Source organism: Malurus melanocephalus, unplaced genomic scaffold, assembly GCF_030028575.1.
Source record: "Malurus melanocephalus ecotype Western Australia unplaced genomic scaffold, MMel_1.1 scaffold_1045, whole genome shotgun sequence".
NCBI lineage: Eukaryota > Metazoa > Chordata > Aves > Passeriformes > Maluridae > Malurus > Malurus melanocephalus.
The window spans coordinates 16,760-27,682 of NW_026624277.1; the positions used below are offsets into that span (position 1 = coordinate 16,760).

General features: G+C 61.2%; 1 protein-coding gene across 1 annotated transcript in view; it reads right to left on the minus strand.

Moving 5' to 3' along the window:
- The window catches only part of SMTN (smoothelin), a 22,621-nt gene extending 12,262 nt beyond the window's left edge, over positions 1–10,359 (minus strand). The window contains exons 1-10 of the mRNA XM_057386748.1: positions 10,187–10,359; positions 5,024–5,184; positions 4,689–4,782; positions 4,517–4,595; positions 4,140–4,423; positions 2,536–2,638; positions 2,108–2,313; positions 1,919–1,982; positions 636–734; positions 2–104 (exon numbers count right to left, since the gene is read on the minus strand). Coding sequence (XP_057242731.1) covers positions 2–104; positions 636–734; positions 1,919–1,982; positions 2,108–2,313; positions 2,536–2,638; positions 4,140–4,423; positions 4,517–4,595; positions 4,689–4,782; positions 5,024–5,184; positions 10,187–10,237 — 1,244 coding nt within the window. The 5' untranslated portion in view covers positions 10,238–10,359. The remainder of the gene's footprint in view (position 1; positions 105–635; positions 735–1,918; positions 1,983–2,107; positions 2,314–2,535; positions 2,639–4,139; positions 4,424–4,516; positions 4,596–4,688; positions 4,783–5,023; positions 5,185–10,186) is intronic.
- Positions 10,360–10,923: the final 564 nt, after the last annotated feature.

Here is a 10,923-nt window from a genome sequence, read left to right on the forward strand (position 1 = left end):
GGCCCGCCCCCCCGCGCTGCCCGCCCCCGCCGGCCCGAACCGCTGTGCGCGCTCCCGCACCGAGCCCGCGGCGGGAGAAGGCGAGGCTGCGGCGGGGCGCGGCTCTGTGGGGATGGACGCGGGGTCACCGGACTGCGGCCGCTCGCGTGTCCCCGCCGGGCCTTGGCCCCGCACCGTGCATGCAATCCCCCCGCGATACCCGCTGCCTGCCGTCCTGGGGTGCCCCCTGCAACGCATGCTGGCCCTGCCCCCGTATGCCACATTGCATGCAGCCCCCTAGGTTGCCCACGCGATGCACAATGTCCCCGGAGCACTTGATCATGCATGCAGCCCCACATGGTGCCCAGACGATGCCCTCCAGAGATCCCATCGTACACCCAGCACTTCCCGGGGTGGCTGCAGCCCCTCAAAGCTCCCCCTCTGCTCCCTCCCCCTACTGCTGCCCGGTGTTTGTGCACATGGATGGGAGACAGGGTGGGAGGGAGGAAAGGAGGGATCCTGGGCAGGAAGCAAAAGAGCAGGTGGGCAGCCAGCAGCATCCTGGCACTGCAGAACTCCATACCCTCCCAGGCTCCACCGGAGACCTCCCGCCACCGGCAAGCAGAGAATGGAGGCAGCCACCACCAGGATCTTACCCGTGGGGTCAGCCAGGCAAAGGGAGGAGGGCGCCAGCTCCAACCGGTGAGTATTCAGGCGAGCCGAGGTCCCCCTTACTTCCTGGGTAGGCACTGATGCTTGGAAGAGACCAGGGAAGGAATGAAGCAAAGGGAGCAGAAGGTGAGCATGGCACAGGTGCTGCTGCCATCCCCTCACCCCAGCAGAGCACCCTGGGCTCTCCCTCCCCCCGACTCCACATTCCCCAGAGCTTAGTGCCAAAATCCACCAGCACTCGTAGGCTGCCCTACACCCCAGGCATGGACTCTGCCCTGCAATGCAAAACCACACCACAGAACAGAGTGAGCTCTGTTCCCAAAAGCAYAGTGGGGATACCTGGGGTCTGCGTGGAAAGGTTGGGATCACCCCTATCCTCACCAGGCCCTGGCACAGCATCGTCTCTGGAGGGATTTTGAGGGTGGCAGTGGGCTCAGCCTTCAAGGGTACAGGCAGGGGTCTGCCCGTGGCTGGTGTCATTCATGCCCATGGAGGGAGGGGGCTCAGCTTCTCCTCAAAACCCAGGTTTGAGCCCGCTGTGAGGCAAAGGCGGGTCAGGTCCTGCACTCTTCCCTCTACTCTGGGGCTGTGTCATGYTGCAACCCACCATCCCCACCATCTTCCCAGGGCTTCCTCCTTCTCAGTAGCCAGCAGCCCCCAGGGGCTCCTCAGAGGGATAGCAACCTCTGCCTGCAAGGGCAACAACTCTGACCCTAGAAGCAGAGCTGCTTTTTGGTTTTTTCCCCATTTCCTCCTGGCACAGCCATGGGGATGGTTTTCCCAGCGGTAGGAAGAGGGCAGCTGCTGGCCACTGGAATCCCTCAGGGCAYGGGGAGGCCCTGCAGGGTGCTGGGTCCGGGGCGGGGGTGGTCAGATCCAGCTATGCACAGCTCCCAGCCTTATTGGGACAAAGAATGCAAAAGGCCAGGGTTTGCTGCCGGCACTGATTCCCTTTCATGGCCCTGCAACCATGCAGCTGGAGTGGGAGCCCTGGTAAACAGCCCACCTGGCACCCAGWTCTCTAGCTGGCGTGGGCATTGCAACTGCTTGGCTAGGCAGCAAGTGGCCCCCCGGCTAGGGGTGGCCTTTGGCCTGGCTGTGTCCTGCACTCACATTCCTGACCCAGCATGCGTGGGCTGGAGTCATGTCCCCAGGCTGCCTAGGATGAACATGCTGCAGGACAGGGGGAAAGGAGGGGCTGGAATGACACTGCCAGCTGGAARGAGGCCACAGCTCTCATGTCAACCCCCCTCAGGGCTACACTTACCCACTGGTGGCCTCCCGTGTCTCTCACCTGGCCCCAGCACCTGGCAGTGGACCCCATCATGAAGCTGTGGGAGGAGAGGGGCAGAGTGCTCAGCTGGGGTTGTATGCAGTACCCCCATCAAGTTGTCTTTGCCCACAGACTGCCAGCCCTGGGCAAGGAGGGCAGCAGCAGCTGCCACCACTTCTGTACCTGGCTGCCAGCACTGGGCTGGCCTGGCACGGCTTGCTCCCCTCTGGGGCTTTGCCCCGCACTGGGCTCTGGGGCACTGGCAGGGCTGCCCAGGTTCCCTTCCTTCCAGGCTGCCTGGGGCTGCTCTTCCTTCAGGTCCACACTGCCATCCTCAGGCTCTGGATCAGGCTCTGGGGCTGGCTGCAGCTCCRGGAGCACACGGGTGCCTGAAACCACCGTTGTGGGTGAGAAAAGTGGCTCTGCTTGGGAAGCCTGCAGCTGCCTGCAATGCATCCCTACTCCTGCAGCCCTTCCAGGYACCCAGCTGCCCTGCTCACCATTTGTGAGATGCCATACGCTCTCCATCATCCTACAGYTGGCCAGGCACAGCTCTGGTCCCAGGCACGCACCCAGACAGGGCTTTGCTGTGGACATTCATGGGGACTCACCCTGAGCACTGGGTTTCTGGGGGTCTCCCGCCTGCTGGCTGCACAGCTCCTGCATCCTGGCTGGGATGTGCTCCTGCTCCACCACATCTTCCTGCTTTTGGGCCTGGGGAGAGCAGAACCAGCCCTGCTCCACTCTCTGACCAGGCCACTGTGTCCTGTTCCAGCCACACACAGGCTGTGGTCTCTTCCCATGCTAACCAGGTCCCTGCCTGCATGCTGCTGTGAATGGACAAGCCAGTCCCTGCACAGAGGTCACAGCAGGAGGTTCACAGGGGGACAAGTGTCCCCACCCTGCTGCATTCTGTGGCAGGGAGTGAGACAGTATCTAATGAAGAGGGACCGCAAACCTGCCCCATGTACCCAGCCCAGGCACTCCAGGGACCTGTGATGCAGCAACACCCAGTTTTACATCACCCTGTCCCTATCACCCTGTGCCCACCACGGCACTTGCAGCTCTGCTTGGAAAATGTGAAATATTCTGGACATAGGACCACACACAGGTGACAGGTGTGTCTCTGACATAAGTCTGAGAAGGGCTAGGGTGTCCTGGTGTCAGCTAGGGAACAAGGTGCTAGTTCTGGCTGCGCCAGTGCTTCTAACAGCACCATGACTCCAGGACAGGGGGAGACAAAGAGGGGCCTGTACACTGAGGGGTCACAGGGAGCTAGGCCCCAAACCTAAGGACGGAAATAGCCTTGGGTTTGGAGTAATCAGCTGGACTGAGTAGGAGAGCCCTGTCAGCTGCTCAGTGATGTCCTAGCCCAGCCAGGGCTTGGGGGCAGTGTGCCAGCACATCTGGATGGGGAGGCAAACAGTGCTGAAAGGTGGCACAGGGCCACATCCCTTCTGCAGCCTCCTATTATGGCCCTGGGGCAGGTGGAGGAAGAAGCAGGACTGGACAGAGACAGATGGGGGTACCCATTCCTTCTCACCCAGCTGCAGTTACACCCAGGTGTAACTCTTCTCCTCTTCCCACCCTCACCCTYAAAGGGCAATCCTGCAGGGTTGGGTGCAGAGCTCTGCCCACCACACAGTCTCTTCAGGGTCACCTCTGTTGCACTGAAAACCCCAGGTTGTGCTCATTCCTTCCAGCTCTGCCCACCAGCTCATCCTTCCCCCACCCAGAAAGCCCCCAGCTTTACTCCAGAACAAGCCCTGGTCCCTCGAAGGCTAGCAGGAATAGCCATCACAGGAAAGGGGACAGAGAATCAAGATTTCTACCCACGCAAAGGAACTGCTGCAGGAGACACAAGTGGCTGTTGCCTCCAAGAGCCACATCCCCAAGAACTGGAGCAGGGAGGGGTGCACCACATGCACCAAGGGGCTCTCAGATCCCCAAGAGGCTGCATCGTTGGAAAAGCCCAGGGATGCCCTGGCCTGAGGCCTCAGCCCCAGCTCACCACTGCTGGGGCCAAGCTGGCACAGCCCAGCCATGTCTCCCCTGTCCCCAAAGACCCCAGTCCAACCTGCCTCAGTCCCTTTGTGCAGGCAAGCACAGCTTGCCCAGGGCTCTGTGCTCCAGCCAGGCTGGCACAGGAGCCACAGGAAAGGATGAAGTCTTGGTCAACAGTCCCACCCCCCCAGCAGTTCCCTTACACACTCACCGCTGAGCAGTCAGGCTCCTGGGCAGAGGGCCTGTCGGCAGCCTCCCCATACCCACTCTCCTCTGGCTCAGCCAGTGTTGGCTCTGCATGGTCCTGATGACTGCTCTTCCCACTCCGGTCTGTGCCTGGGGGCTTGGGGCTGTCCTCACCACTGCTCTTTTCACTCCCAGTAAGGCCTGGTGTTTCAGCATTGTCCCTTGGGATGATTTTCACATCCCCAGGCATAGTGGAGGGCTTGCTGCCATCCCTCCAGCTGCTCTGCAAATTCCCAGCCAGGGCTGCGGCTGGATGGAAGCAAAGACAGTGTTCAGGAAGGAGCTGCCCATGTTCCAGACCGTCCAGGGCATCCACCCCGGAACATGGGAATGGTGCCTCACCTTCAATTTCCTCGGCTCGCAGCTTACGAATGGCAGCTCGGATCAGCTTGCGCTCCTCATACTCACCTGCTGCCCGCAGCTGCAAGAGGAAAGGACCCAGGAAAGAAGCACGGTCAGCCCCAGCACAGGGTCCATCCCAGCAAATGGTCTGCCCCAGCACACAGTTGCTCACCAGTTTTGTCAGTTCCTCCACGCTGGTGATAGCTTCGAGCTGCTCAGACAAGGCAGCCAAGGCTGCCTGCTGCTCTTCCTCCAGGCACCGGGACCTGAGCGGGGTGAGAGCAGAAGCCAGGTGGAAGCTGTCATGGGTGCTTGGGAGYAAAGTCCCCTTGTGGGCAGCTGATAGAACCAGGCAACATGCCCTGCCATGTGCCACACTGCTTTGTGCCAGGCTGCTCCCACCCTCCTGTTCACCCAAATCCATCCCAGCCACAGCAGGGCCAGGCACTGCAGCCACTGTCTGCCAGGACAGAGGCAGGSAATGACACAGCTCCCCACAGGACTCACTGTGGCCAATTCTCCTTGTCGTCCTGTCGGTGGCTGCTGCGCTCTGGGCGGAAGCGCTTGGATGCCAGTGTCTCCTCGTCCCGCTCCAACTCCTGCCGCTGCAGCTCCCTGATGGCTGAGCGGATGCGGCGCCGCTCGGCCAGGTCCAGTGTGGCCTCCAGCTGGGTGCACAGGGCAGGGCTCAGCACTGGCTCTGGCCACTGAGCCCCCCCATCTCTGCCCTGGTGCCGCCCCCTGCCACGTTGCCATGAGCGGCCCACGCTCTGGACAAAGGGGCTGTCTGTCTGTGGCACCCACGTGCCCAGTGCACGCTGCCCAGCACTGCAAGGCCCTGCGGGAAGTGAGCACGGTCCCCCTGGGGCAGGACGCTGGGACCAGCCATGGTAAGGAGGGGTTGCCATGCCTGGGCTTCCAGGCATGTGAAGGTCAAGGAGAAAAGCGTGTAAAATGAATGCCCACCAGCAGTCCTGCAGTCTCCAAGGGTTGGTACCCTGCAGCCCTGCCCCTCCTAGTGCCACCAGCTCTGGAATGAGCCCTCCCACACATGCCAGCCCCTCCAGCAGCAAAGAGACAGGAGAGCCAGTTCTCTTCCCATCCCATGTCCCCCAGGAGGTGCTGGTTGAAAGGGGTCATCTTAGCCACCCTGCAACTCCCCCCCTTATTCACTGCTAGGGGAAGGCTGGCAGTGAATTTCTTGGAGTGAAATCCAGGAGTGGGATCTGTACTAAATCAAGGTTCAACCCTTTATGTGTGGGAAGCACAGCTGCACCTCCCCCACAAATGCCCCCCATGAACATCTCACAGGCACTCCAGGTGCTCCTCAGCCCACCCAAGGCCAGCACCTGGCATGAGCACTCAGAGTTGCTCCTCTTCCAGATGAGGTCACAGACCAGTCCTGCTAACAGCTCCAGTTTTTCCAGGGGGCCATTAACACACCCCTTGATGTTGAAGGGGCAGAAGGCAACCAGATCTGCAGTGAAAGGCCAGGCAGGGCAGGCATGGCCCCACTATCYTTCCACTGTCCTGCTGTGTGACATCAAGACTGCCCTGACACTGGGAACCCAGGAGGTGATTTCCCATGGAGCTCAYTAAAAATAAACCCCATGACCCACAGGAGCTGCTGTCAGCATCAAACCCTGATCGCACTGTGGTGAAAGAGAAGCCATGGTTGTGCCACAAGACAAGAGCATCAGTCCCCTCTTCCTGTCCCATGGGTCACAGACAGGCCACCATCCAGGCTCTCTGGGTTCTGCTGTAGCAGAGATCCAGGGTAGGTCCCTTGTTTGGATCTGAATTGAGCCACCCTGGRGGCCTCAGATCACCACCTGTATGCAGTCCCTCTGCAGAGACCCTGAGAAGCTATGGCCCTTTGCCCTCTCTGCTTGGAGTTTGGGGATATCTTAGTGAAGCCAGCAAGCACAAAGCAGGCACAGAGGTCCCATGTGCTACTCCAGTGACAGCTAAAACTGTGCTGTTTTAGCTCCAACCCTTGCCAGCCACAAAGCCCGACTGGGAGCATTATCCTTTCCCAACTGGGAAGATCCCAATGGTTGGGACTAGCAACCCCTAGGACAGACCAACTCTGAAAATACACACAACCTTCAGGGGAGCTGCCTGAAGCCAGGGTGCCTTTTACCTCTCACCCCAGCAACCCTCACCATGCCAGCAGGCAGTACCATCCCTTCCAGCATCCTAACTAGAGCTGAGACCTGCATCTCCCTCTGGGCTTTTATCCAGAGCAGGCACCTCTGCCACCACAAGGCCAGGGAAGCGGYTGGGAGAAGCAAGAGCCATGGTGCAGCCAGAGCAGTGGGAGCATTGGAGAGAAAACCAGCACCTCCATCCTCATGGGCCTTTCATTTCCTATCTGCCCCAGATGGCTGCTGGCATYCCAAGGATGCCGCTGCAGTGGGGACGCTACTGCCAGGACAAAGGCACGGTCCAGCAGCAATGGCAACCACCCTGGCCAGCTGGGAAGCCCAACTCCCTGCACACAGGGCAGCATCAATGAGCTGGGAGGTGGTGGAATCTGGTTCAACTCAAAATAAGAGGCTAGAGGCAGAGCTATGCGGTAAGGACAACTCTCCCTGCAGCCATCCAAAGGCTTTGAGGACAGGAAAACAGTCCTCAACTGCATACTGGGTGGCCAAGGCCCTGGCCCATCCCTAAATAAGCTGCTGGCAGTGAGTGGCTTGGCCCCAGCAGCTGGGTCAGGGCAATGGAGAAGGTGGGGCGGGGGGGGGCAGGGATAGAAGAAGGGGCACGTCCACAGCAGCTGCAGAAGTCATAAATGCCAGGAAATGGGGACACAATGGGACACCAGCCCTGCCCACCCTGRTGCAGGGAACATGCATGTGTGCTGTGTGGCATCCACCTGCCAGCTCTGGGRTCTGCCCTACCCAGGAGGCTTCAGCTGTGACCTGACCTGCACCCAGCTCCTGAAAGGCTTCTCCCCACAGTACAAATGGCAGGGCAGGGCAAAATGCCTTATTCCAAGCCCAYGTCAGCATGGAGCTGGGATGAGGCAAATGAGTGCCTCTGCACTCTGTGGCTAGTGGCAGGGGAAAGCACGCTGGAAACCGCAGCAGCTGGGAAGCGACTAAAGGGCCCAGCCCTGCTGGCACAGGCGAACTCAGGGATCGGCCTGTGCCGGGGCCCCATGGGCCCTGCCCAGCTGCCAGCAAATTAATGGTTCCAAGCAAACACCCTCCTCAGCACACCGAGTGMCTTTGTGAAAGGGCACTGGCACAGCACCCATAGGATGCTTCCCCACTGGTGCCCTACACAGCAGCACTCAGAGTCCTGGTGCAGCAGACAGCTTCTCCTGGAGGGCTGCAATTAGGTTTGCATTCATCTGGCTCTTTGGAGTGTCTGGGCAGACAGCACTTTGGAGGCTGGAGCCCAACCACAGGGAAACCACTTTGGGATGTCAGATGAGCCTGGGACAATTGGATGAGCCTGGCACACTGAGCACCTCCTACAGTCCCAAGCTTCACTGTCATCTTTGGAAAGAGTCTTGAGGAGCATGACTGCCCCCTGAACAGAGGAAAGCAGGAAGGACACTGGATGACAGGGACATGGCAGGGATGCAGCACTTCTCAAGGCCATCGAACATTTCCCTAAGGCTACTGGGGTATAAGAAGGGGACCTCATGGCAGCCACTTTCCTAGCTCAAGCCTGCCCTGCCTCTGTCTCCAAAGGTATTTACATCCTGCCTAATTAACCAGACTAAAATTTGGAGGGGCTCGGAGAGGGGAGCATTCCCAGCCCAAGGCCAGCAGACCTCAGCCTGGAGCTCAGCATAGCTGTGGGAGCTCAAGCAATCCCCTGCTTCTGAACATTCACCTAAGGGCCACCCTGCAGCAGCACCCACCCCATCCCCYAGAGGTCCCTTCTCTGGCTCCTTCAAGCCTCTGGTCACTTTATGCTGCATCATTTATTCATCTCAACTCATCTCCCTGSGATTGGGATACCAGTGGGCAGCTGGGAGGGAACCATATAGATGCCTATGTCAAGAGTTGCAGGGCCGAGGCTCCCTGGCAGCTCCCAGCCCAGCCAGCACAGGGATAAGGGGGCTGCAGAATACTCCTCAAGTCCCCCAGCCTCCTTCTTAGTTTCCCTGGGGACATCAGATGCTGCTGCCTAGGTGTCACTTGCTGGAAGAAATGAGAAGCAAGGCAGAATGGAAGGCTGCAGAAAGCTGAGAAGAAGGGAGGAAGTGGTGGGAGAGGCGGTTTTCCCTTATATGGACTAATCCTCTTCCAACTGAGTGGAGCCAAAAACCTAACCAGAAGAAAAATAATTCCTTCCCTGCCTCACGTCAGCTCAGAGGATACTTTCCCCGGCCTGTGCCACACAGCCCAGGAAGATGTGGGCCACAAGCACAATGCTCTGGGGAGGCAAAGCCCCAGCAGGTCAAAGAAAAAGCCCCATAGAAGCAGTGCCTGCTGCAGGATCAGATCCACCTCGACCTCCCAGGGATGGCCAGAGACCAGGAATCCACCACTGCTCCTGGGGCTTCATCTCAGATTGGAGACCTCATCTGCGAATGGCAGAGCTGGAGCACTAGCAGGACAGGGAGATGACCCAGACCATGCCAAACCTCTGGATGGGTGGTCCGTTGGCCCCGACATCACCCCACGAGAAGCAAGCGGGCTCCTCAGCTCGAACCACGGGCAGGTCTGCATGTCGTCACTCAGAGCAGGCTGAGGGTGGCAGGACAGGAGGCTGTGCCGGGGGCAACCCCCGTGCTGACCCACGGCACAGCCTCTGCTTCCCGCCAGCATCCCGTCTCTTTCCTGTTCCCGCAGACCTGCCTTCCCGGCTGACTCAGCTTCCTGCTGTGACCATTCCCAAGCGCTGGCCCGGGCCACCCCGGCTCAACCCCCGGGACAGCCAGCACAGCCCCAGCCCTAGGGCTCCTAGGGTTCCCAAAGTCGGGCAGTTGTAGGGGCTTGCCGGGACACCAGCCCCGGCTGAATATCCTGAGTGCCGTCTTCAGGACACGGAGGCCCTCGTCCTCCAGACCCCACTGGCCCCGGCAGCGCCCGAATGTGGCTCTTCTTCTTGGGGCAGTGCCCGGCCAGTGCTCCAGAAGACGCCGCACAGGAGGGGATGGGATGCAAAGCCATGCGGGAAGAGCCCGGGAAGTGCGTCTGGCACCGTGCCAACCTCCGGCAGCGCGGGAGCCCGCGACGATAGAGCGGGGAGCAGGGAACTGTGCCGGCATTGGGGAACGATTTCCCGGGACCCGCCGGTCGAGAAGACGGAGCCGGGACAGGCGGTACGGCCGGGCGCGGTTGCGAGCAAAGAGCCAAGCGCGGCCGGAACGGCGAGGCCAGAGCCTCCGAAATCACCGGCGTAGAGCGAGGGCTCATGCTGGAGCTCACCCCGGCCCAGAGCCCCACCAGCGCGGGCCCTACCAGGTGCTGCCGCCCGGGAGCAGCGCTGGCTCTCCAGTGTTCCCAGACRTGGCCCCGGAATCCCCTGGCCGAGAGACAGACACGAGGCCCCCCCCCCGGTCCCGTTCTGCCCGCGCCTGGGACAGCCGACCCCGCTCGGGGGATTCAAGGAGCCAGCTGAGGCACCTCCAGGCACGATCCACCCCGGGGCCGCGGCGGGCGCGCACCGTATCCAGAGCCCCGGAGTCACCGCGGGACTCACCAGCTTCCGCAGCGCTCCCTCGTCCATCCCGAGGAGGCTCTCCTGGGACATCCTGCCCGTCGGGCCCGCGCCGCTGCGGCCGGGGGTTGGTGGCGGCCGAGACAACAAAGGGCGGCCGGAGCGGCGCGGCCCCGCTCCGCTCGCCTCGCCCCGCCCCCGCTCGGCTCCGCTTCGCTCCACTCCACGCCCGTTCGTGCTCCCAGCAGCACCGCCGCCCCGCCGCTTCTCACCGCCCCGTCCCGCCCCGCCCCGCCCTGCCCGCCGTGCGGATCCCGGATCCCGGTGCCGAGCCCGGTGCTGGCCCCGTGCAGCGAGACGAGCGGCCGTGCCGTGYCCCGGGGCTCCGGACTCACTTCCGTCCCGGTCCCCACGCCGGTGCCCGTATAGCGGCACTCGGGTCTGGCCCGCCTTGGGTGACACCCCAGGGTGTATCGCTGCCCGCAGAGTATCTCTGAGCCCCCAGCCCGGGCGTGGGGACTCCCCGCCCACAGGAGCTGCTGCGCCCCCGGTTTGCGGGATGCGGGGCAGAGAGCCACCAGCACCTCCTGCCCAAAGGCACTACCTACCATGTCCGGTGATCACACCATGGGATACATGTACTGGAGGGCTGTTTGAGCTGCTCCCTGACTGCAGGGATTAATGSCCAGGGCATCCCCAAAAGCCCTCCACCGGCAAGAGTTCCCTGGGGRTATGTTGTTTCCCCCATATGTTCCCACTGCTAGATCTAACTCAAAAGC